This window comes from Canis aureus, chromosome 28, assembly GCF_053574225.1.
Source record: "Canis aureus isolate CA01 chromosome 28, VMU_Caureus_v.1.0, whole genome shotgun sequence".
NCBI classification, from domain to species: domain Eukaryota; kingdom Metazoa; phylum Chordata; class Mammalia; order Carnivora; family Canidae; genus Canis; species Canis aureus.
Window position 1 is genome coordinate 22,149,614 of NC_135638.1, and position 27,700 is coordinate 22,177,313.

At 37.4% G+C, this 27,700-nt stretch overlaps 2 protein-coding genes and 1 long non-coding RNA gene across 6 annotated transcripts in view; 2 read left to right on the forward strand and 1 right to left on the reverse strand.

The window, feature by feature from the left end:
- XKR9 (XK related 9) overlaps positions 1–27,700 on the reverse strand; it is an 86,224-nt gene that overhangs the window by 45,603 nt on the left and 12,921 nt on the right. The gene's annotated exons all lie outside the window — the stretch shown is intronic.
- On the forward strand, positions 32–26,235 carry LACTB2 (lactamase beta 2). 2 transcript variants are annotated; one of them, XM_077876639.1, is made up of 7 exons: positions 32–217; positions 6,983–7,146; positions 12,050–12,176; positions 19,492–19,670; positions 22,007–22,155; positions 24,874–24,955; positions 25,631–26,235. In XM_077876639.1, the coding sequence occupies exons 1-7, from the start codon at positions 96–98 to the stop codon at positions 25,672–25,674; spliced, it is 867 nt and encodes a 288-aa protein (XP_077732765.1). In that variant the 5' UTR covers positions 32–95; the 3' UTR covers positions 25,675–26,235. The 2 variants fall into 2 exon arrangements, with proteins under 2 accessions (XP_077732765.1, XP_077732766.1); XM_077876640.1 differs by lacking the exon at positions 32–217 and adding an exon at positions 507–529.
- LOC144300527 (uncharacterized) lies at positions 13,148–18,183 on the forward strand. The gene is made up of 2 exons (XR_013367193.1): positions 13,148–16,461; positions 16,650–18,183. It is a non-coding gene; the product is annotated as an uncharacterized LOC144300527 (long non-coding RNA).

Consider the following 27,700-nt stretch of genomic DNA (forward strand, 5'->3'; position numbering starts at 1 on the left):
GCGCTGCGTCGGGCCGCCCGCTGGCCCCGCCCCGTCTCCACCCCCCGCCGCGGCCCCGCGGCCAGTTCGGCGCTCGGCTTGCGGCGGGCGTCGGCATGTCTGCGGTCCTGCAGCGCATCGAGCGGCTGTCCGGCCGGGTGGTGCGCGTCCTGGGCTGTAACCCGGGGCCCATGACCCTGCAGGGCACCAACACCTACTTGGTAGGGGTCGGCACCAGGTAAACGGCCCTGTTCCTCTCCGACCAACCCCTCGGCCTGCGCGGCGCGGAGCGGGCGCGGGCACGGCTGCCGGCCGGGGGCGGAGGGGGCGGGCGTCCTCTGCAGCGGGCGGCTCGGCTCCAGCCCCGGCCGCGCTGCCCCACCCGGGACCCCTCCTAAAGCACCGCGATGCCAGAGGGTAACCTCTCTAACTTAAAAAATGGCTAATGAGGGAGACATCATGAAGAAGGAGGGGAAAAAAAAGAAAAAAAAAAAAGAAACCCTTCCTGTTTTTGAAACCCAGTTGACTTTGCTTGATGTGGAATGCCAGGGTGAGTGTCTAAGCTGTTGGGAAATTAGGATCGCCTGGAGTTAAGAATCCGGGAGGGCATGTGACTTTGCTCACCTTGTGACTTCCGCTAGTGTTTTGCTCAGAATGTAGCTTAACACTTCCCAAAAGCGGTGAACTGTGCGGAGGCCTTTTTCTTAACTCAGCAGCAGAGGGCAGGATTTTCTTGTTTCCAGATTGCTCGAGTCTGTGAAAGAGCCCCTTAGCGACTCGGGAAAGAGGAGCCAAACTAACTGATTTGGGTTTTTGTGACTATAGTATAGCCCCATTTATTTTGCAGGTGGGGTAGCCTTTCTGAATTTTTCTCTTGTTCACCCGCATTGTTTTAGTGAATTATGCAGAAGTGGGGAGATGTGGTGCGCTGCCCGAGTGTGCATCAGTTTTTACATGCATGGTCTTTACTTAGTACAAGGTAAAAGTAAGATACAGTTCCCCCTTGAGCATAAAATTTAGTTGTGTATTACAAGATGTGTTAATATAATTGATTTCTGAAGACAGTTTAATAATGATTTGAGTTTCCATTTGAAGTATCTGCTGCCTTTTACTAGTCACAGATTTTTAGGTGGAGCAAGATGAAGGGACTGGAAGTACTGAAGTCAGACAAGCAAAAGTTAGGTTCAGAATAAACAAGGCAGGGTCAAGTAGGTACAGGAGCTTTAGGCTGCCTCCAGAATCTAGGAGGATTGAGAATTCAGAAAAAAATACCTTAGGTCTAGGGTAAGAGTCTGTCTTGGCTGGGACTCCCTCACCCCAAGAAGTCCACAGGCATTCTCTTTTCTCTTTGGTGTGTCATGTTGAGGTAGTGCTAATCAGTACGTATTCTAAAAATTAAACGTACTCAAAATTACCCTAAGAAGTCTCTTTGGAGGCGCTGTGTTAGAGATTGTGTGCTATCTCATAATAAGTGAGGTGCAGCCTGCTTTTCTTCCAGCAATGAAGCAGATGGCTGGTTCTGTTTGAAAACCAGATGAAGAAGTTGGCTTGCATTTAGGGGCCATGTTGTATGAAAAATACATACTGTATCTTTAAACACTGGAACCACATTCAGTATAGCAAAGTGGTTATGCTAAGACACAAAGAACCTGAAAGTGACTGAGGGAAGACATTCATGGTCTCCCACTTTACACCACTTACACTGCCACTCACATAAACTCGTGGGGTAGAATGGCCAGTGGAATCACTCATATATGATATAGATAGGACGAATCCATATAGTTGAGCTAGAATAAGTTAATGTGTAGATGATGTAACTCTACTGTATAAAGTAGAAGTCAGGTGGCAAGAGATGAATATTAATTGGGTCCAAGTAAGAGGTTCAGATGTTGGTATCTCCCCGTTCTTTTTTTTTTTTTTTTTTTTTTTTTATTGGTGTTCAATTTACTAACATACAGAATAACCCCCAGTGCCCCTCACCCATTCACTCCCACCCCCCGCCCTCCTCCCCTTCCAACACCCCTAGTTCGTTTCCCAGAGTTAGCAGTCTTTACGTTCTGTCTCCCTTTCTGATATTTCCCACACATTTCTTCTCCCTTCCCTTATATTCCCTTTCACTATTATTTATATTCCCCAAATGAATGAGAACATATAATGTTTGTCCTTCTCCGACTGACTTACTTCACTCAGCATAATACCTGGCAGGGTATCTCCCCGTTCTGCACAAAACCAGTTCTAAGATCATTTGATTTGCTAACATCACGTTCTCCTGGTTTCCTCTTACCTCTCTAAACTGTTCTTTCACAATCTCCTTTATAGAATCAGCCTCTTTACCAGATCTTTAAGTGTTTGAGTTCCTAAAGATATAATCGTAGTCTCTCCTCTTCTCATGCTATATTCCCTACTGAGGTGATCTGGTCTACTTCTTTGGCATCACCTATTTTCTATTCATTAGTAGCTCCCAACTTTATGGCTCCAGTCTAGATAAAAAGTTCAAACTTGATCTTCAGGCTAGGAGAGCCCACTGCTTTTCCTAAATCTCTACTTGATGACACAGCCACTTGAAACTCCGTGTTTCACAAACTGAACTCAGGGGATTCTCCACTAAACCTGGTCCTCTTCCTGTCATCCATATCTTGGTAAACAGAACAATCCCCACATTTGATCAAGGCAGATGCTTCTTGCCATTTCTTTGTGTCCTGTACACACCTCCATGCCACTTTGAAGATCTATTTCCACTGCTTTTTTTTTTTTTTAAGATTTTATTTATTTATTCCAGAGAGAGAGAGGCAGAGACACAGGCAAAAGGAGAAGCAGGCTCCATGCAGGGAGCCCGACATGGGACTCGATCCCGGTTCTCCAGGATCACACCCTGAGCTGAAGGCGGCACTAAACTGCTGAGCCACCCGGGCTGCCCTATTTCCACTGCTTTTACCCCATCCACACCAGTATAACTCTTGCTTAGGCTTTTATAAAGCCTAACTGATTTCTCTGGAACTATTTTTGCCCCTCTTCTATTCATTCTCCCCCATTTAGTAGGAATAATATTCTAAAAATGAAAATTCTTAGGCCTTGCATATTCCAGCCTCCACTTGTCTCATCAACCTCATCTCCAGCCTCTCTCCCCTCCTAGCCAGATGAGTTGTATGCATTCAGCCTCATGGCTCTCATGCATGCTTTCCTCTGTGTCTCCCGCTTACCCCACTCTTCTTTACCCGACTAACTTCACTCATCCTGTAGAGTTCAGGTAGAATATAATTTCCTCAAGGGAGCTGTCCCGACCCCTTAGACTGTATTAGGTTAGTATAATACATGTGTTAGTACTCCATACTTTTCGTGGTCCCTTTCTCAGTGATAATAAAATGATTTTTTGTGTAAGAAGCTTCATGTCTCTCCTCACTCTCCACTATAAATTTAATGAAAGTTTATTTCTATATCCCCAGTTCCTAGCACAAATTTTTGTACCCAGTACAAGTAGTAGAGTAAATATTTACCAATGAATGTTTATATTTTCTCTTCATCTCCAGTACTGTGATTCTAAGATTTCTGATAACTAGAGTTTCAACTGGTCTTCCTTCATTCTGATCAGCCTGTGTATGCCAGTGAATTTCCCTAAAGTATTACTACTAAACCTAGTATGATGCCTAGTTATGTAGGTACTCGGTAATAGTTGAATAGGTAAATAATAGCCAGATCTTCTGAAGAGTATTTCCATGTTCCTCCTCTGTTCAAGAACCTCTAAAAGCTGTAATTTTAACCTTTACTATCAAAATTGTAACTCACTTGAGGGCAAATAGTTTACTTCTTTTAATAGGAAAAAGTCTGATGCAGTAGAGTTAAGACTCTGTACTCTGATTACCTAAATCCGAATCCTAGCTTATAACTTTAGACAAGACAGTTGATTCTCTAGGCTTCAGATTCCTCATCTGTGCAATGAAGGTTGAATAGCGCCCACCTCAAAGGATGTTACAAGGATTCAGTAATATTTAAATGAAAAGTCATATCAAAAGCACTTAAAAAAAAAAGGCACTTCAATTCTAGCATATGGAAAGTGTACCATAATGTTAGCTATTATCACATCTTCCCTCATAGCATCCAGACAATACTGGGTTTGTGATAGGTGCCCAGAAAATACCTAATAATTTGCATCTTACAACGTATGTAACACAGTATCTTATACGTGGTAATCACTGGTTAGAATTTGAACTGAACTTTTTCAGTATATATTTATTGAGTGCTTATTTTGTGCCAGCACTGTTCTAGACACTGGGAGTACATCAGCAAACAATAGTTCATTCATAGTACTCAGACTTGATTTTGTCATCTCTTTTCTTCCTCCTCTACCAAAATCAGGAGTTCTTAATCTGAAGTCTAGGGTCCACCAAAGGATATAATTCAGGGAGTCTGACCTTAGCTGGGGGAAAAATTATACCTTTATTAACCTCAAACTGAAAATTACCCTTTGTTCAATTATGAATATGGGCAACAAACTACAGTAGTAATAGCAGTACCTGTGATTTTTTTTCTCATATTTTCATCACATTTTGCAATCATAGTAAAGATCTCAAAATAGTATATATATTCATCACCATTTAGAAATGATCATTCTAAATTTTGGTGCCGCCCTTGTTACTTCATATGGTAATAAAGAAGCATATATAATACTATAGAATAATTTTTTAATTTTAATAACTGTATTTCAGCTAATTGATTTATTTTGTAATCTTACATGTTTTATTTTATACATTCCAAAACATTATTCTGTCTATGGGTTTTACCACACTGCCTGCCAAAGGGTCCCAAGACATTAAAAAGGTTAAGGACTCATTACCTAAATTTGTCCATCAAAACCTACTGAAGTAGGTTCATATCTAAAGAAAATGGGCATTGCACTTAGATGTGAATTTAAATATATCCTGTGCTAGAGTTCGTGACGCTGGGCAAGTTACTAAATTTCATCTATGTCTAACTTGTCAAGACCTCAGTCTCTTCATCTGTACAATGAGAGTAAAATCTCAGGATTGTTTTAATGATTAAGATAAAAATAAAGCCACTACTTTATGTATTCATCCAATAAACATTTATTATCAAGTATGTGCCACTGTCTAGGTTCTGGCAAAACCAGACCAGGTTCCTGCCCTCGTGGAGCTTAAATTTGTAGGTTGTGGGAGGGTGTGGAGATAGGCAGTAAGTAAAACATATAAATATATGTCACATGGTAATAGTGCTATGAAAAAGCAAGGGAAGATGGCTGGCAATGTCATCAAAATTCACCGTGACCCAAACCAAGTCTGTCTCAAATTTGCTACCTCCAGTGTTTATAGCCTTGGTTAATGACACATCAGTCATCTCACATAGAAACGTCAAAATCGCCAGTTTTTCCCCTTCCCTTCCACATCCAGTTGCCTGGAAAAAAATCCTACTGATCATGCCTCCTAAATGTTTTTTAACCATCTCTTACATATAGAACCTCCTAATGCATTCATGGGCCAGTATATCCATCTAGTTTCCCTGTTTCCAGAAGGGACAGTTATAACTCTGTGTACTTGTGAAGTAGAGCCACTGCTCTATGGAATGTAGGTGTAGATAATAGCCTGTGGAGTATAAGGCCACTGTTCTCACCCCCACTCTCTCTGAGAGGACAATTTATTTTTATTGGCTGTGCATCTCAGGGAATAGAGTGAAGGAAACAAACTATCCGATATAAAATAGCCATCCAGATACCATTTGAACTTCTGCAGAATGCTAGTATCTGTCACTGTTACTATTTGTTTTCATTGCTCCCTCTTCCTGCTTTTCACTAGAAGGTAAAAAGGATTTTTTATCTTGCAAGAAAGACATGGCACATAGTAGGTAATTCATACAGTTATTAACGTATTAATGAGTAAGTGAGTGAGACTTTTCATAAGACCAGTCTCTCCAGGATCCCTGAGTGGCGCAGCAGTTTAGCGCCTGCCTTTGGCCCAGGACGCGATCCTGGAGACCCGGGATCGAATCCCACCCACATCGGGCTCCCGGTGCATGGAGCCTGCTTCTCCCTCTGCCTATGTCTCTGCCTGCCTCTCTCTCTCTCTCTGTGTGTGTGTGACTATCATAAATTTAAAAAAAAAAAAAAGACCAGTCTCTCCCCCAACCTGAATTAAGGAGGTATTACTGTGAAGCAGCATGGATTTTCATAAATGAAAAATTTATGAGTTGGTCTTGAGGAGGAAGATGTCACCCTTATTTCTTTAATTCAGGAAAAATTTATAGAGAAAGGCCATCATTCCATAACATAGTGAAGAAGGGCAAACCGTATAAAGAAGGGTCAGAACCACAAACAGAAAAATATAACTAATAGGGTTATCTAGGTAAAGAAATAAAGCAACTCAGACATTTCCCCATGCTTCCCTACTCTTCATTTTCCTGTGGACGGAAGCTTATGTAAAACTTCAGTGATAAGTTTTGTATGTAGTGCATAAGACTAGGTTTCTTTATGGATATCATTGAATCTAATTCTTTCATATCTATGAGACATTTGAGTATGTGGTAAAAGATCTCAAAGGCAGAGTGGATAAAAGCACATATTCTGGAGCCCGAATACCCAAGTTTGAATGCTAGTCTTACCATTTATTTGCAGAGTAACCTTGAGCAAGTTACTTAATTTCTGGATATAGTAATGAAATACCTACTTTAAATAATTGCTATGAAGAATTCAGTTGTTAAAATACGTAAAATCCCCGGAATGGTGCCATATTTAAGTGCGATGTAAGTACTCGATATTATCGTGCCTTGAACTTGCCGATTTCAGATTTACATTTAGCTATAAGGTTTTTTCAAAGAACTTTTCTTACCGTGAGATTACTGTAGCTAAGGTGAAATATCATATAGACCGTTTCCAAATAAGTTAAAGCCAAGCAATATATGCAGTTTCTTAAGTATAATATGAATTATCTGTGGGAGAAATAATGCCAATATTAACTTTGTGTTCCAATTGTGTGATTATCGTCCATTTAATTTTCAGGAGAATCCTCATTGACACTGGAGAACCAGCAATTGCAGAATATATCAGCTGTTTAAAGCAGGCCCTGACTGAATTTAACACAACAATCCAGGAAATCATAGTGACTCATTGGCACCATGATCATACTGGAGGCATAGGAGATATTTGTAAAAGCATCAATAATGGTAAACAGAAAACATTAAGCTCTTTGAGGAAAACTATATTTTCAGAATAATTTGTGTTACAGAACCAAGTAAGCTAGTCAGTAGTTTACTGAATACTTTATATACTTTAATGTGGTACTTTTAGAAATATACTTTTGATGCTGTCCCCAACTTTAACAAAAGAGGAAAGGAACAGTCCTATTTTCTATTTCAAATCACTTATCCCTCTTATTTTTCCCCTTTGTCCAGTGATGGATGTCAGTTTTAATTTTGTCTGTAGTAATAGTGACAATTACTGCTTCAGATCTAATAATAACTAACCACTGTTGAGCATTTACTATGTGCCAGGCACTGTGCTAAACACTTTACATGGGTCCTATGAGGCAGCTGCTGTTATTGTCCACGCTCTAAACATAATCTCAGGTCTCCCATAACTTTAAGGCAATTACTATAATATACTAAAGTGCTGGCAAAATATCATTGTATTGACAATTCTCTGTCCTTGAAACCAGTACGGACACTTCACCATCTCTCTATTCCATCTCACCATCACACACATAGATTGATTCATTCCTTCCTCCCTTTAACAAATTAAGTGACTACTATATCCAAGCACTGTTCTTGGCACAAGGGATTGTGACGGTGCACAAAATGAAGACTCTGCTCTCATGAAGCTTGCATTCTAGGAGAGAAGGTAAATGGTAAATAAATAATAGGTCAGATGGTGATAGGTCCTATGAAGAAAAAGCTCTGTGAAGAAAAAGGGGAGAGAAATTGGTGGAAGGGCAAATTGGTTTCCCTCTTCTCTCCTTTCTTACATCCTAGAGGATGGTATGCCACAGGAAATCATCTTTCAGTTGACTTTTCCGCACCTTTTTTTTTTTTTAGATTTTATTTATTTATTCATAGAGACAGAGAGAAGCAGAGACACAGGCAGAGGGAGAAGCAGGCACCATGCAGGAGCCTGACGTGGGACTTGATCCCCAGTCTCCAGAATCACACCCTGGGCTGCAGGCGACGCTAAACCGCTATGCCACCAGGGCTGCCCTTCCACACCTTTCTCTTGTCTACCTACCCATTAAATTTTGTGAATTAAAAAACTGCCCTGAAGGTTCTTGACTAGCTTTGGCAACTCTTTTAGCATGAGGGTCAATTTGAAAATTTGAAATGTTTATAGCCTACTTTTTCTTCCTCATAAATCAACTTTACTGAGCCTAAATTTACATACATAAAATGTACCCTGTTTGATAAACAACTTTGTGACTAATCTAGTCAATATAAAGAACACTCTCATGAACCCAAAAAGAGGTCTCCTGGTGCCTCTCTGCAATGACTCCCCTTCCAACAACCACTGATCGCCTTCATTTCACTATAGATCAAGTTTGCCTGTTCTAAAATGCCGTATAATGGGAGCATATAGAATCACTGTCTAGCTTCTTTCACACAGCATCCAGTTTTTGAGATTCACCTATGTTTCAGTATCAATAGTTCCTTTATTGCCAAACGGTAATCCATGGTAGGATTACACCAGGGTTTATCTGTTCACCTGTTACTGGACATTTCACCTGTTTCTTTAAATTAAAAATTTAGGGGTGCCTGGATGGCTCTGTTAGTTAAGCATCCAGCTCTTGATTTCAGCTCAGGTCATGAGATTGATTGATTCTCTTGATTTCAGACTCTCAAGGAGTCTGCTTGAGATTCTGTCCTCCCCTCTTTGCCCTTCCCCCTGCTCAGTGCTCTCTTCCTCTCTCCCTCTCCCTCTCCCTTTCTCCCTCTCTCCCTTCCCCCACCCCCTTCCTCCTCCCTCCCTCTCCCTTTCTTTCCCTCTCCCCACCAAATCAATAAAATCTTTCTTGAAAAATTTAAATCGTTTTAGGTTCCATACAAAATAATGAATATGTGTATAATAGATTACTTATTAGGTTGATATAAAGAAAATCAAGAAATTAGACCTGCTCTGTAGCCACTAGGATTTTAATACTTTGAGAAGTAGCTTGTTGACTTTCATTCTGAACTTTATTGAAGCTAGACTAGCTACATACAGACCTGGAGTTGCTCAGCACTGAAATTATACAGAGATATCTTTCAGAATTTCCCCTTAGGAGTCCTGTGTATTTCTTCATACTCTAAATCCTTTATCACTAGCATTCTTGTTCCATTTTGTTTCATTATTTTCTTTACTCCGTATCATTTTACTACTTTAGTTATTATTAGTATGGCAGAAATTTTTTCACCTGCTTTATGATGCTAACAACCTGTGATTTTACAGACCACATCAAAATTATGAATGCCATTTTCAAGGTTTCTGTAAGATACAGCAACTTGCTTTCAGAATTTTAAGATGTAATCAGAGTACAATTTCGGAACTTGCAGTGGCTGGCCAGAAGCCAGAATTTTACTAGACATGAGAACTGTATTGCCCCAGGTTGCCCCCGTGTTTTGGGTTTTTTTTTTTTTTTTGAGTAAATCTTATAAAATATATTTTGTGATCTGATGGTTGTTATTTTGCAGCTGAAGTTGGGTCTTTGCCGTGTACTTTTCCTCCTGGTACTAGGAATCAAATGTTTGCTTCTAATGCCATTCAATTAGATTATTTTTATTAGAAAGTATTATAAAAACATTACAGGTTTGTATTAGCTTCAGTAATTAGCATTAACTGATGTTTTAACTCATTATCCAGACCTTTAACAAAAGACCAAGGGTTTCCTCCTGTTAAAATAATCATATGATAGAAACAAAGTAGATAAAGGTTGCCAGGAGCTGGTAGGAGGAGAGAATAGGGAGTGACTGCAGTTGGGTAAAGGGTTTCTTTGAGGGGTTTTGAAAGCATTATAAAATTAGATAGTGATGATAGTTACACAGCTCCTTGAACATACTTTAAAAACACTGAATTGTACACTTTGAAAAGGTGAATTTTATACTAAGTTATGTCTCCATAGCTTCTATTAAATATAATGATTATATGATGGCTTTCAGCATACCCATCTCCATCCTACCTATACACATTGTTATTGTGAGTAGGATATGTGTTTTCATATTTGCACCTAACTTTAAAAACTGGCACAGTTATAGTATGACATTTGTTATTTTGAGATAATGGTGAGGTTTTTGGAAGATTGTGTGCCAAAAGTCTCATAACTTAGAAATATAATACTGCTACTTCTTTACTGAAAGATAAAATTATTCAGATTAAAAATAAATACATACCAAAAAACCTCCCCATCTCACTCCAGAATGAAGACAGCCTTATTATATAATGCCAGTTCCCAGAATAGCATATTATTTTTTGCTTCAGCCTCCAAGATACAAAATAATGGAGTTTGGGGCTGGAGAGAGAAGGTCTAGTCTCAGTTGTTTTATTTTTATTGTATTTGCAGTATTTCTGTCTCCTTTATCTTCCATACTACCCTGATTTCTGTGCCTTGTCAATTTTTCTCTGAATGTCTTTTTTCCCATGTTGCTGTCACATTAGTTCTAATATTCACATCCTCCCAACTGGGTAGTTATAGTCATCCCCTCCTGGTCTTTCTGATCTCTTGCCCTCCAGTGTCCCACCTAGCGCTGCCATATAGATCAACCAATTAACACTATTTCATCTTTTTTCTAAAGAGTGTACAGTGGTGCACATATGGTAGAGTTTAAATTCCTCTATTTTGTGAAAAATTTAAGGCCCTCCATGATATGAGTTCATCTGATCCCACTTTATCTCCAGTTCTCAGCCAGTATTTGCATTAGACAAGTTGGTAGCATATATTGTTGCACATATGCCAAGCTCATTGTCATTTCTATGCTTTTCCTAATGCAGTTTCCCTTACTTACAAATCATTCTCTGTACCTTTTCCCAAACTACTCATCCTGTAAGCCACACTCAAGTTTTTTCATTTTTGTGAATTTTTCCTAATTGTTTTCCTTTCCCTAAACTACTATTGCTTTTATGGACTAAATTGCTTATTTAGTATCTATTAAGTGGTACTGAGTATAGTTCTTTAATTCTTGTTTGTAAGTTTTATTTCCCCAACTGTGATAGTTTTTAAGCACTTTAATATCACAGTGCTTGTATTAGCTATATGTAGTATGCTGGTTAGATAAGTGGCACCCAGCTATTGATTGGTTAATTGATTTTCTTTGTGTCAGTGAGAGGTAGGATGGGCTAAATTTATTTTAATGGGCTAAACTAGCCCTGGGTTTGGGGCTCCTTTCAGCATTCACAGAAAGAACATTATGCTCTCATCCTTGTATTACTAAGTACTGCCATGATGCCATGACTTCTTTTACTATACACTAAGATCTAGACAGAAAAACGTTCCCCAGTTCTGTATTACTGCCTCTTCAACATCCATCTTGATATCAAAGCTAGCTGAGATTATGAAGAACTACTTTCAAACTTTTGTATAAAATTAGAGTGACTAGAAAACCATGAAAGCTTTTATGTAGACCTAGAAGTGTATGAGAGAATAAAAAGCTCTTTTATTGAGGTAGAAAAAATAATTCAAATTCCAGAGATAGACTGCTATAACCCATCCCATTTTCTCTCGTCTCTTAATGTTAACATCTTTTTGCAGTCATTCATAGTGTTAGCTCTATGAAAGTTGATCTCTTTTTGTTGTTTCCATGGAAGAATTTAAAGAGAGCATACTCTTAATGAAATCAGATATTAAATATGAAATGACAGAAGTGCAAAATTGAACAAAGAGGAAAACTGCAGACTTAGAGGAACAAAATCATGAATCAAGTAACAATTTACAAAGCAATGATTCTTAAAGAAGAAGGAAAATAAAAATGGCTGGAATAAATTAATGGGGTAGAGAAAGAGTTTAGGACATTACTGCAAAAACCAAATACAGGAAAAAGGAGAGAAAGTTGATCTCTTAAAAGGCTGAATTATTTAAAGTATGACAATATATTTTACATGTTTTGTTACTAGATACTGCATATTGCATTAAAAAACTCCCACGGAATCCTTGGAAAGAAGAAATTATAGGAGATGGAACGCAACAATATGTTTATCTGCAAGATGGAGATGTGATTAAAACTGAGGGTGCCACTCTCAGGTCAGTAAATGTCCCTTAGCCAAGGAGGAAGAGGGAGGTTATGTATATGTTTGTATAAGTCAAAAGGGAATAAAGGAAGATTTCTGCATATTTGGTTATATGTGTGAGGAATATCTCAAGAGGTATATAAAAAGTTTGATAACATGGTTACTCCGGGAAGAAGAACCAGGTTGCCTGAGAAATAGTATTAAAGAAAGACTTTTCACTCTGTCTACTCTTTTTACAGGACTTGTTTGCATTATATGATTACCATTTTTTAATAAAATTTAAATTAAAAAATAGATTAGCATTTTCTGTTAGGATGGTTTAGGGCTCTACTCATCAATTAAATTCAGGACTTTCTCATGTTCTCAATTCCAAAAGATGACCCATACCTAAAGTAAATAGATTTTAGGCCAGACCCATAATTTCCCATGACCTAAGTGAGGAAGAAAGGTTGTTTCAAACTCAGTAATTTTAAACTGAACTACTTACGGTTCTTCTCTGTCCCCCACAATGTTTTTTTTAAGATTTTATTTATTTATTTGAGAGAGAGAACAACTGAGATAGCACAAGTGAAGAGGAGAGAGAGAAGCAGACTCCTCACTGAGCAGGGAGCCTGATGCAGGACTCTATTGGAATAGAGAATAGTTCATTCTCAGCATGTGTAGCTAGACATGAGTAAAGATAAGAGCATGAGAAACTGTTAGTACGCATACCTCAGTTCAGACCTTTAGGGAATGATGAAATTTTTAAAAAAATACATTTCACTCAGTTGCACTTAGTCGTATGTCTTGCATGCTTAGTCTAAAGACTGTAGCAAAAAGAAAAAAAAAAAAAGAAAAATTAGATTTTACATATCTTTGCAGGTATGACAGCCCTGCAGAAGAACCAACTGAAAAAAAAAAATTCTCAGGCTTTACAGCAAGCAAACTTCACTATGATTTTTACAATTCTGATTCTGTATCCCGGGGGGGGGGGGGGGGGGGGGGGAGGGGGTTCCAGTCACTTCTTTAGGATGGGTTTATTATGTTGTACATATATTCCAATGTGTCTGTGTGAATCTTTGTCTTTTTTGGGGGAGTGCGGAGGGCGGTCCTTTTTTTAGATATTGTTCCTAAAAAGGAATAAATGCATACACCTGTTTGTCAAAAAAAAAAAAAATTCTAGGGCCCTAGGATCATGACCTGAGCTGAAGGCAGATGCTTAACCAACTGAGCCACCCAGGTGCCCATTATCCCCCACAATCTATTTGCTTTCTGACTTCAGAACACCTACTGCTCTTAGCATTTAAGATTTTATTTTTTCTCCTACAACAGAAGCTGCTTCCGCTTCACCTTTATCACTACCCTTTCCCCACCCACCAATCTAATTGTGTTAGATTTTACCTTAAAAATATTGGTCCATGCTGTCCCTTTTTCTTCATGTTTGCTACCACTACTTAATACTCCTGTCTCCAGGCTCCCCTTTCCAATCTACCCTTCATACCCCATGTCACTTGAAACCTTAAATAACTCTCGTTGCATACAAGAGCATGTTTTTTCTCCTTACCATGTCACTGGCCCCAAACCACTTTTCTGATCTAAGATCCCATGACTCCCCATGCAAACACAACTAGCCATATCTAAATACCTGGATGCATTATGTATGTTCATGCCTTCGCCTTGACCAGGTAGGCATCACAGCTGTCCCCCTCCATGTCTCCCTGATAAATTCTTACCTATTCATTCTTCAGACTTCAGCTCACATGTTACTTAGCTCAAGAACCCTTTCCAGACAGAAATAACTGCTCTCTCCTCTAATTTTCTTATAACTATTATTATTTGACTATAGCACTTACTAAGTTGCATTATAATTCTTCTGTGTGTAAATAGGTGTCTCCATAAAAGGTAATCAACCCCTTGTTCAGAGTATTAGTTAATGCCAGTTGCTGTTGCAAACCAATCTCAAAATGTATAATGGTTCATACATGAAATAAGTTTTCTTCCCAGTCACATAACGTCCAGAAAAGGTTCCTGATTATCAAGTGGCCCCCCTGCAAATAATGTTTCAGACACCTTTCATCTTGTGATTCCACCATCCTCAATAGTTGGTTTCAAGTTCCCCTTGCTCACCTCGGTCAGTCCAGTAGGTGGTACAGAAGAAGCATGGAAGAGATCTTTCATGGGAGGCTGTCACAGATCAGACCTTCTGTTGCATTGGCTGTAAATTCAGTCATGGGCTACCCCTGACCTCAGGGAGCCTGGGAAATAAAGTCTAACTTCATGCCCAGGAAAAAGAGGAAGGAGATTTGATAAGCTAGCTATTCTCTGATACAAGGCAGGTGCCAGATTGATTTTCAGATCCTTAGTCCCTGGCACATAGAAGACACCGAATATTTATCCAACATGTAAATATCTACAAAGAGGGGAGTAGATTAACAGATGACTGAGAAAAAGAAGAACTGGGTATCCATGCCCCTTTCAAGCCAGTGTCCCCTTTTTCCTAATATGCCATTGATTTACAAATTTAATTTACAAACCACCTAATTTCTAGGCAACTTTCTTAAAATGCTCTTGTTAGAAATTTGATAGCATCTCCTATAACTTGTTCATGATACCAAAAGATAGTAAATACTACATTACTAATTCTTCAGAGAATATTCTTGACAGTACTGAATTTCCCCCATCACACATTAAAGGTCTATCTCAAAGACTTGGGAATCACAGTGCTGGTTTATTAGTTATCACAGTATATGGATATTAGATCCATACCCAATTTGTAGATTAATAACATTTGGGCCCTGGTAGTTAATTACTACCCATCTGCCATAAACAGACCATATATTTTAAGCTTTTTTAAATTGTATTTTATTTATTTATTTGAAAGACAAAGCACAGAAGGGTGGGGGGTGGGGAGGCAGAGGGAAAGAGAGAAGCACTCATCAGGGAGCCTGACATGGGGGTCAGTGACCTGAGCCAAAGGCAGATATTTAACTGACTAAGCTACCAGGCACCTCTATTTTAAGCTTTTTATTAAAATACACAGAAAAGTGTGCATATCATCCATATTCAGTGTGAATTATTACAAACTGAACAAACCATACAAGCAGCATTCAGATCAAGAAACAACATCGGGGTGCCTGGGGGGCTCAGTCAGTTAAGTATCCGACTTTTGGTTTCAGCTCAGGTCACGATCTCAGGGCTGTAAGGTCGAGGTCCATGCTGAGAGTGGAATCTACTTAAGGCTCTCTCCCTCTACTCCAACCCTCCCCCCTTTGTTTCTCTCTTTCTCTAAAATAAATAAATGTCTTTTTAAAAATGACTTAGTAAATAACCTTTTCACAATAACAAATTCTAATTATACTAGAAATCTGAATAAAACAGTTTACTGATCACCATGCTTTCCAATTTCCATGTTTATAAAGTCAGTAAAACCCAGTTGTTTTAAATATCAACAAGAAGATCCATCATTAAGCAAGTTTGATAAACAGAAGGTTAAAATCTACTTAAGTCCTCAAGTATTTGATGTCCAGTTGATCTGGTATATCTGCCAGTTTGGGTGGGGGGTGGGGGGAATATAGTAGATACAGGGACAATACCCACCAAGAACCCTGTAGTAAAAATGAAAGCAGGTTTTTCAGTAGGATTTGCTTCTGAATATAACCAAGAATTTTCTGGTGACCTAAGTTCAATTTCTCAAAGAAAAAGTCAGTCTGACAGCTTTTGTTGACTGTTCTAAATCTTCTAAGAGGGCCATCTTTATAAAGTCTACTCTATCACAGAAGTGGCAGACCTAGATAAATGTGCCACCTGATGAATGGGAAGGCCACAGCTGCAGTTCCTCTGATCTTTAGCAAAGCACCTCTGATGTCATCTCCTTTTTTCCTCCCGCCTATGTGAAGTGAATTTTAACACAGTTTTTATGCAGATTAAAGCATTAGCTACCCAGGTGACTGGAGAATTAGAATTTCTGATCCCCTAATTTAAGAAATCTATTGCCTTGGTTATCAAAGAAAACCATTACTGAGTTCTGGAGTAGGGAGTTGGGGGGTGGAGGGAAGCACAAATAAAGGATACACTGCAAGCACATCAATGGATGAGATAGTCTGCAGACTCTGAGAAAGAATGGTTCTCCAAATGAGTTTTTGTAGATTAAAAAAGATTGGGGTTCTGTTTGTAAAGGCATCGTATGTGTGATTGTTCATAAGACTGTCCATAACATGTAAGACATACCTTACACCCACATATTTTTGTAGTTGTAGAAATATGCCTCCTGGAATTATTTTCATGTAACATTGAGTACTTTCATTAATAGGTTGCAACAGGTTTTTTTTTTTTTTTTTTTATGATAGTCACAGAGAGAGAGAGAGAGAGGCAGAGACACAGGCAGAGGGAGAAGCAGGCTCCATACACCGGGAGCCTGATGTGGGATTCGATCCTGGGTCTCCAGGATCGCGCCCTGGGCCAAAGGCAGGCGCTAAACCGCTGCGCCACCCAGGGATCCCTACAACAGGTTTAATCAGACAAAAAAGAGGTGTTTCCATATCACATTTTACTTTCCCTGTCCCAGACCTGGAGCCAGCCATGTCTGCAAGAAACCCTGGTTTCTTTGAGGGGGAAATGGTGTTTCAGTTCCATCCAGAACTATCAGGTGTGCACATTACTATTGGGCCTTTTACAAAGCTAGGAAAGTATCATTACTTCTGGGCCTTTTATAGAACCAGGAAAAAAAAATGAAATGATGAATTCATAATGATTCCTCAATTCAGATGAGAAAAAACCCAAAACCTTAATTCCCTCATTCATATATATTTTTTCCTTATCCCACTATAAAAACCTTGGTTCTCAAAATCAATTTATTGTTTATACTATTATACAGTAAACACAAAATAGTTTCAGAAATACAGCAACCAATAATGCTGCCAACAATAAACCTATTAAGTAAAGTTCAAAATATCTTAACACTTATTATAATCTTAAGAGACATTCTATTAAGGGAGATGTAATCTTAGTATTTAAAAATTTTTTGAATGAATATTAGCATGGCTATGTTATCTATCTGGTGTATGGCTTATAAGGTTCATTTCTTGGTATTCAATGATAACATTTTCTTTCATCTTTTTATTTAGTTTCATGTTTACGATATATATTTGCATAGCTTAAAAATGAAAACTAATAAAGTTACTATCAGAGAAGTTTTGCTTGCATCTCTTTCCTATATTTCACCTGCCTACCCCTCTAGACAGCTTTATTCATTAGTTTTTATTTATCCTTCCTTTTTGCAAAAATAAGGAAATATATACATATACATTTTTATTTCCCCAATTTTCTTATACAAAAGAGCAACTATAAACATTCCTTCACACTTTGTTTTGTTTTTAAAAGAAAAGCACTTGTTAGCGTTTAATGAACCTCCCTCCATATGGCTTCAGGACAACCCACACACATACCCATAGATTTTCTGCTCAGCTATTCTACTGCCCTGTCTTCACGATGACAGGCTGTTTGGGAAGCCCGATCACACCACATCAATGATAAGAGCAGCTCCAGTCTCGTTTTTGACAGCATTTACCCATGTCTGCTCACTGGCCAGGGCTCACCATTTATCAAGGTTGACATTGGGGTAGAAGCTCTGGTTCCTCTTTTAAGTGGTAATACCTCATACCAACTTTTCCAAAGAAACCTGGATGGTCCTTGTTGAAGTTGATCCTGTGGTGTTGCATGCCACCAGCATTACCCCAGCAGCCTGCATGTTTCCAGTGCTGTGGCCATGGCTCATGTGACCCCAAAGTTTCCAGGTCTCCCTCAAATTGGATGGCTGTATGGAAAAGGTGGTGGTGATAAGGCCAAAGGAAAGTGGGGCAGGGGGAATACTTGCCTGACTGCAAAGGGTCTATAAGTCTAGGGTCATCAAGGATCTGCTTTGTAGCACATTCAGCAAATTTGACATTGGGGACTGGTCCTAATGTCATGAGGCCTCATCAGGGTAGCATTTGGTGGTGTGTCTCAGGAGGTCCAAACCCCAGGCCAAACACGAGACCTGAGGTTCTAGGGCCCATACCGATACCCTGCCCTGAAGCCCACCTTATGTGGCCTGAAAGACTGGACAAAGGACAGGGGGAAGTAGTTGGGGTACAAAAAAAGTACATCTCATGGCCTGCTCCAACAACAAAGCAGAGGCATGAAAAGAACATGCTTTGTTTTTTTATCACTTGACAGTATATCCTGCAAATTACTCTGTATCCGTTCTTAGAGATAGTCATCTTTTTTTTTTTTTTTTTGATGGCTGCTGCATCATATTCCATGGTATGGATGTACCACAATATGTCCATAGTGTCCAATGGATGGGCTTCCGTGTCGTTCCTAATATGTTGTTCTTCTAAATAATGTAATGAATAGCTTGTATATTTTTTTTGTATTTGTGAAGGTGTATTTTCAGGGTAAATTTCTAGCAGTGGGATCAGTGCGTTAAAGGGTTATGTAATTTTGCTAGAAAATGCCAAATTCCCTTCCATATGTGCTATACCATTTTGCTCTCCCAACAGCAACTTATGAAAGTACTTTTTTCTCAATCTTTTTTTTTTTTTTTTTTATGATAATCATAGAGAGAAAGAGAGAGGCAGAGACACAGGCAGAGGGAGAAGCAGGCTCCATGCACCGGGAGCCCGACGTGGGATTTGATCCCAGGTCTCCAGGATTGCACCCTGGGCCAAAGGCAGGCGCCAAACCGCTGCGCCACCCAGAGATCCCCTTTTTTCTCAATCTTGCCACAAAGTATATTGTAAAATAAACATGTATGCAAAGAATATTGAAAAAAATGTATTTAAATAATAAAAGCACTGTCTCTGAGTAGTGGGATGATTGTGAATTCATAACTCCAAGTATCTTCCTTTCTGTTCTTAAAAAATATTGTATCTGTGCATGTTTATTATTTATAAAATTAAAAAAAAAAAAAAGGACCCCTGGGTGGCTCAGTGGCTAAGCATCTGCCTTTGGCTCAGGTCGTGAAATCAGGGTCCTGGGACCGAGTCCCACATCACTCCCCAATGGGGAGCCAGCTTCTCCCTCTGCCTATGTCTCTGCTTCTCTCTCTGTGCCTCTCTTGAATAAAAAAAATAAAATCTAAAGAAAAAATAAGAAAAAGGTGAGAAAGTATTGATTTTACACTTCAGAGTGGGAAATCTGATTTAAAGAAGAGAATTTTTCTGGTGATAATTTTCAGTGGGCCACAAGAGAAAAAGGAGCTTTTACTGGCTTGACATTTATTTGTGTTATCCAGAGATAAGGCTGGAAAGTAATTTATTCTAAGCCTAAGAGTTAAAATTGTTACTATTTCTTCGTTTTCTTTTAACTAGAGTTATACACACACCTGGCCACACTGATGATCATATGGCTCTACATTTAGAAGAGGAGAATGCTATCTTTTCTGGAGATTGCATCCTAGGGGAAGGAACAACTATATTTGAAGACCTCTATGATTATATGAACTCCCTGAAAGTGCTGTTGAAAGTCAAAGCTGATATTATATATCCAGGTGGGTAGTTACTTAAATCTAGCAAAACATTTGTGTGAAATGATGAAGAATGTTCATTTTGGTTTCTGTGGGTATATTCTTTATGTTTTCGAGGCTTGAAAAGATAACCCATAAAGTGCTTCTTTAAATTATATCCCTAAGACTTATCTAGCCATGCAATCAGAAAGGCTGAGAGTTAGGGGTGCCTGGGTGGCTCAGTCAGTTGGGCGACTGACTCTTGACTTCAGCTCAGGTCATGATCTCAGGGTCATGTGCTCAAGCCCCACATTGGGCTCTGCACTCAGCAGGGAATTTGCTCAAGTTTCCCTCCCTCGTCCTCTGCCCCTCCCCCCACTCATGATTTCTCTTTCTCTCTCTCTCTCTCAAGCAAATAAAATATTTTTAAAAGGCTGAGAGTATAGTAATACTTCATGAAGATAAAGGGTTATTGTCTAACATTTATACAGCTATCAATAAAACTTTAAACAGAGGAAATAAATTTACATGGGAATCAGTGTTTTCATTCCACAAGTTATCTTCACTTTCGTTAATTTGATTTCTGTAATGGGCCACATTTTAGCCATGAACTCCAAGTGTTAGTTTCTTTAATTCATATTACTGAAATATCAGTAGCTTCCATGTCAGCTCTAAAACTGTATATTAATTTCACTTCTCCAGAAAAGGAAACCTGTTTTAGTATCTCAGCTGTCACGTACTGCTCTGCAATATGAATCTCCCTTGCAGCCTAAAAGTGGAAAATGATAATAAGACTCAACAAGAGGGCCCAGAAGGAAAAAGAAACTAGGTTACCTAATTTTTTAAGTCTTTCTAACTTGTTCCTAACCAGAGCCATGGAAAGATCTGTAAATACAGTGTCTTCAGTACCCTTATATTCCCTCATGAGCTTCCACTGCTGAGGGGATAGGAAACATAGTGGAGCTGGGCATTTGGATTAATACTATGACACAAGAGGAATGGAAGCTGGCAGCTGTTTTTAAATAGAAGAGAGTACATGTTTGACGCACTCACATTGAATGAAGCAAAGCTAATGAGAGGCTGCCTAGTAAAGGTTCTCAGAGTATTTCCTTTAATGAATCCAGTGAACTGGCTTATTAGCACAGCAGGAGCTTATATGTAAATCATGTTCTGTAGCCCCAGTTACCATATATTAAAGCCTGCTCCCTGTCTGGTACTGTGCCGGGACCTTTACAGTGTTGTCCTCACAAAAACCCAGTAAAGCAGGTAGTGGTATCTCCACTGCACAGCTGAAGAAACTAGCTCAGGAATTTGGACTTTCATGACCTCATACTAGTAAATAGTCAATATTCTAACCAAAGCCTAATGCTCTTTACAGGATAACAGGTTAGTCTGCTTCTAGATATTTTGTGCTCAAATATTTAAAATCTCCCTCTTGCAGACTTGCGTCATATATTAATTTGCACTGTCTTAAAGAGCAACCAAATTTTAATATAGCTTAATCTAGGTTGTCAGCAGTTCTGAATCACTAGCCTATACATAAGATTCTTAAAGTTCTGCTGTGATTCTTGTGAATTTTTAAGAGATCTTGGTCACTTACATGAAGCTACTTTTTACATTCTCCTTTTCAATCTTTTTTTTTTAATTTCTTTTTTTTTTATTTTTATTTATGATACTCACAGAGAGAGAGAGAGAGAGGGGCAGAGACATAGGCAGAGGGAGAAGCAGGCTCCATGCACCGGGAGCCTGACGTGGGATTCAATCCCGGGTCTCCAGGATCGCGCCCTGGGCCAAAGGCAGGCGCTAAACCACTGCGCCACCCAGGGATCCCCCCTTTTCAATCTTTTATAAGTAAATGTGGCATAGTGGCTAAGAGCATAGAGTGATTAAAAGCCCTCAAGTCAGAACTCCAGTTCCATCCCTTCTTCACCATGTAACTGTGGGCAAGTTATTTGCCAACCCCCCTGCCAATACCTCAGCTTCTGCTATAAAGAGGGGAAAATAATAATGCCTACCTCATTACTTTCTTAGAATAATACATATTAAGCATTTAGAGCAGTGCCTGGCAAATAATGAACACTCTGTAAGTATTACCTGTCATTACTTTTGCAGTTACTATTTTTATTGTTCAATTTTTATTTTTTATGTTTAATGTATTTAACATTTCAGACGGATTCTATTTGATATGATTCTCTGTGTTCTGGCATTGTATGTAATTTTTAAATCCCTTATATACCTATATGGTTTTCCAAATCACATTTATTATGTACTTAGTATGCTTCTTCAATATATCATATGAATATTTTTAATAGAAAAAATTAACTTAAGTTGTATTTGTTATTTTTTATCTGGTTGAAATAATTTTTATAATTCTAATTCAGGACATGGCCCAGTAATCCATAATGCTGAAGCTAAAATTCTAGAATACATTTCTCACAGAAATACCCGAGAACAGCAAATTCTTACGTTATTTCGTGATAATTTTGAAAAATCATTTACAGCAATGGAGCTTGTAAAAAGCATTTACAAGGTAATTTTCATTTATCTTATTTGTACATAACAACACTTTTATTAGAATAATATTTATAATAGACTATAGATATGGTAAATTTAGCACATTCCAGAACAGAATAAATCTGTTAATTTTATTTAGTGCTGCTTGTATAAAATCGAGATCAGCAATCTCAACTTTCTAGAACACAGAAGTTAAATAAAAACGGACCTGGAGAATCAAAAAGAAACATTCCAAGCTATCATTAAGCTTTATATACTTCATCATGTAGAAGAGAATGTTACCAACGTCCTGATGATTGATTTTTGTAATGATTTATGTATTATTTGGCCATTTGACTATTATTATTATTATCGGTATCCTAGCCCATAGCCAGTAAGAAGGGTGATCTGCTAGAGACATACTGGGATAACAGCAGTGAGAAGTAATAGCAGTGCCTACAAGGGAGAAGGAGGAGAAAGTACATGTAAAAGAACATGAGTAGAATAACTGAGTATACAAAGAAAACATGCTCTCAGTTCAGTGGCCCCTGGGCCCAGCATATATAACAATACAAAGTGGCAATCAATTAGTATAATTTAGTTTTTCAGTAACTGTTTATTAGATATCTGCTGTATGGATAGTATAGAGGTTAAGAATGCAGACTCTAGAATAAGATCACCTGGGTTTAAAAATTCTCTCTACCAGGGCACCCAGCTGGCTCAGGCATAAGAGTGTGTGACTCTTGATCTCAGGGTTGTGAGTTCAAGCCCCATGTTGGGTATAGAGATTACTGAAAAGTAAATAAATAAATGTTAAAAAAAAAAAAACTTCCCATTACTACAACCCATAAGGTAGCCATAAGGTACGTGAGAGTGTAAAGATGAGCTTGAAAAGTACCTGGGCCAATTATATTTAGTAAAGAACTAAAGTTTATCAAAAAATGATCATATACTCAGTGTGCTTTAAAAGGAAGGGATGAATGATTAAAATAGCTGAAGATAAAAAAAGTGCCAAAGGGATAATATAAATATTTCAATTCTGTGAAAGAGTTCATTTCCTCATAACACTAGAGTAGTATAGCCACACTGGACTATACGTTGGTACATGGGATTTTTTTCCCCTAATTTAAGTACAGACAGCAGAACTCTCAAATCTCCCAGATGAGTCATCAAGCAATTGCCCATACCTAAAAAAATGCTGGTTCTGCATTCAGAGGTATATTCACTGTATTCACTGTATACATGTGTCAAGTACCTCTCACATACAAGAATAGCATAGTTATTACAGAGAGATTTATTCTTTCAACATTTACTGGATGCCTTTCCTGTGCAACACAGTAGACTAGGTACTGAGATTCAAAGATGACTACAGATCCCTGACCTCAAAAGACTCATTGTTTAGTGAAGACAGACATGTTCAACATATGCTTATAATACTGCTCATTTTTTGAGTACCTTATTGTGTGCTAGATGTTCTACTCATTAGTTTACACTTATAAAAGTCCTTAATTCTTAGGCCTCAAATTTTCAATACATAAAGATACTATTATTCCAATTTAATAGACTTAAAAAAAAAAAAAATGACTCAGAGAGTGTGATGAGCTAAGTAACTTCCAAAAGCACACAACTAGCAGATATCACATATCAAAAGTGAGATGTCAGATACTCAAATCTTGTTTTCTCTATCATAGCAGGCTTCCTCTAAGACCTCTACACAGTATTATCAGAGCATAAGAGAAAGGGAAATAAATTTCACCTGATCGAAGATTCAGGGTATCAAGGCTTGTCTGGAAAAGCTTTAAAAACTTAATCATTTAGTTGAGTTTTGAAGAAGTAGTAAGCATTTTCCAAGCCAGAGTACAAGAGAAGTGATTCTAGAAGGAAAGACATTCTCTTCGAGTAATAAAAAAAGTATTGTATTTGTTTGAAAGCCCACAAAAAAACTGCATATGACTGGAGCACAGAATGCATATGCAGATAGGCAGGAAAGACAGGCATGATCAGATAAGATCATGGAAGCTTTGACTTCCATGCTAAAGAATATGGACTTTAGCCAATAACCTGGGCATGACCACTCAAGGATCTTAGACAGAGTAGTCACATAATTAGATCTAGAAGATCACAATGGTGGATATAGTATATGGTACTGGAGGTTAAGGGAGAATTTGGGGTTGGAAGTTTGTATTTGGGAAATATTAATGTGTGATGTTGCTGTGCCAAGTTGGTTGAGTAGGAAGTGAGTCAACAATATACCTCAATGTAAGTAAACAAGAATGTTTAAGAGAAGTTTAAGGAATTTCCAGATAAAAGCTAAATGATGAGAGAGATAGGATAACCAAAAGAAATGTACAAAGAAAAAAAAAAAAAGAAATGTACAAAGATATTATTATGTAATAAACCATAGGGCCATCAGTCCATAGCATCATCAAAACTATCTAAAAAAATGTTTACAGTTATTTATTCATTGATTCATAAAATATGTAGTTCCTACTATGCCATTGTGCTAATAAGCACTGAGTACACTAAACAAAACCAACACTGTTACTGTCTTTACGGACCTTATAGTCTATTTTATGTGTAAGTATGTAGATAAAAATATAGTGGTCTAAAGCAAGACACATACAAGGTGAAATAATTTTGATTATCCCTACATAAAAAATTAAAGTTTTCCTTTTGTTGCATTTTTTAATTGTTTCAACCAGAGTAACTCATTCTTTTTTAAAAAAGAAATGTTTCACTCTCATTTTTCTTTTAGAATGTTCCTGACAATTTACATAAAATGGCTGAACATAATGTCTTGCTTCATTTGAAAAAATTAGAAAAAGAAGGAAAAATATGTAAGTATACTTCCAAATTTCAATTATTTTATTACCAGCATTTAAAATGCTTTTTTTTTTTTTTTTTTTTTTTTAAACAAACAAACTAGTTTGCTTTTAGGAAAAATAACACCCACCAGAGTCCTTCCTTGAACTTCACTGTAAGATGGAGAAACAAGCATTAGAAAGGGTTAGTAGTAAAAGGCCAGTGGACCACAAATTGGAAGCTAAAGCTCCCACAGGAATTAGAATTTTGCTTAGGGGTTGCAGTTCTTACCCACCAGAACTACAATCAAAGGCATGTAATGGGAAGATAGCTCCTCTTCCCCTGACCACAAGACCACAAAGAATTTCACATGCAGAAGGATTGGGAACAGGCAAACGTTTTAGCAATAGTAAAGGTAGTAAACTCAAAAATATTAAAGCAGTAATTCTATAAGCATTTGATAGTGTTAGATTAATTCATCAAATTAACAATCTTTATAGAAGTTTAATCCTTAAAATCAAGAAGCTCAAAACTTGAATTTTGTGTAGAAGTTTCAGCATTGCTTTTATATGTACAAAAAACTACCAGTTTTATATTAAGCAACAAAATTATTTTAGAAATGAATGCTTTTTCTAACCACAAAATAACTTAAAATCCATTAAATTTCTTACCTGATGTTAAATTTTTACTCTCTAATTTTCTTTCCACAGTTAGCAACACGGATCCCGACAAGAAATGGAAAGCTAATCTTTAGTTTCAGATTAATGAATGCTTTTGTTGGTTTGTTTTGTTTTTAGTGAATGATATGTTTTAACTATTAATTATTTACAGGGAATATAGAGCAAAGAACATTGAAAATAACCCTAGATATACTTTAAAATAATGTCATGTTTCTTGTCAAATATATATTACACTTTACATGTATAATGTAGGTTACTTATCTAAGTCTTACAACATTTTACCAAAAATTCAGAATCCAACAGTTTATGCACGTTCAACAGACTTATGGCTACTTTAAAAATAATAAAATTTATGTAAGTTAAACTGGATATTATTCTTGGAGACTACTTATCTATTACAAATGGCCATTTGTATTTTCTCCAGCTGCTTCAGTTAACAGCACAGATTTCTATGTAATCCTTCTTTATATCTGTAGATAACAGCTTTGTTTTCATGTTTCTACCAATTATATTATGATTCTGTTTTAGTTCCATAGCTCTGTATCCTGTATATTTTCTTATAATGGTATCTCACAAATGATTTGTGCACATCAACTTATGGTAAATGAAAAATATTAAATTTCTAGTTAAAAGCATTATGTAATAATTATTTCTGTAATCCATTAGTACACCTAACTTACTTTTCAAGTTTAGATTTTAGTGTATAAAAGTCATTAGTATATATATATATATATATATATATATATATATATATATATGAATTAACAGTCATTAGTATATATATGAATTATATACCAAAAAAATTTTTAATTAGAGGATTTATAAGACGGCATTTTTAATACAAGTAGTATTCTTAAATAGTGATTAGGTTCTCAGGGTAGCCCAGCAATGCTTATTTAACTTGAAAGATTGCCAAAGTATATTATTAAAATGAGCTCAGAATCTGGAGAATGTCCTTTTTTTAATCTTTACTAAAGGTTAAACTTTAAAAAATTTTTTGAACTTTCTTTCACATCCTCACCTCTTCCTATCCCTTTTCCCAAGGTCCCTAACATTTTCATACCATCATTAACACTTGTTTTCATGCCTCAGAGACTTGTGTTCCTGAAACCACTTCATATTACAAAATAAATTAAACTCAACAACAACAAAAATAACTCCATTCAAAAATAGGCAAAGGACTTAAATATACATTTCTCCTAGTAATATATACAGATGGCCAATAAGCACATGAAAATATGCTCAGTGTCACTAATCACTAGGGAAGTGCAAATTAAAACCACAATGAGATACCACTTCGTGCCCATTAGGATGGCTTTATCAGAAAAATATTAATAAAATAAAAGTGTTGGGGAGGATATGGAAAAATTGGAACCCTTGTGCATTACTGGTGGGAATGTAAAATGGTACAGCTGCTATGGAAAATACTATGGTGGTTCCTTCAAAATTCAACATAGAATTACCATATATCCAGCAATTCCACTTCTGATATATACCCAAAAGAATTGAAAACTCGGACTGGAACAGACATTTGCACACCTAGGTTCATGGTAGTGTTATTTATAAGATAGCCAAAGGTGAAAACAACCCAAGTGTCCATTGAAGGATGAATGGATAAATAAAATGGTGTCTATACAGACAATGGAATATTATTCAGTCTTAAAAAGGAAGGAGATTCTGATACATGCTACAATATGGATGAAACTTGAAGACATTATTCTAAGTGATATAAGCCAGTACAAAAGGACAAATACTATATAATTCTCCTTATTTTAAGTACATAGACAAAAAGTAAAATGGTGGATGCCAGGGACTGGGATAGAGGGAGAAATGGGGAGTTAGTGTTTAGCAGGCAAGGAATTTCAGTTTGGGAAAATGAAAAAAGTTCTGGAAATGGATAGTGGTCATGATTACACATAAAACAATGTGAATGTACTTAATGCCACTGAACAGTATACTTAAAAATAGTTAAAGTTGTAAATTTAAAAATAACCATAAGTATTTTCCCCAACACCGCCACCAAAAACCAAAAAAATCAGTATTTCCCTAAGTATAGCATTTATCAGCAAAATTTAGACAAGAAATCTGATTATGTATGTA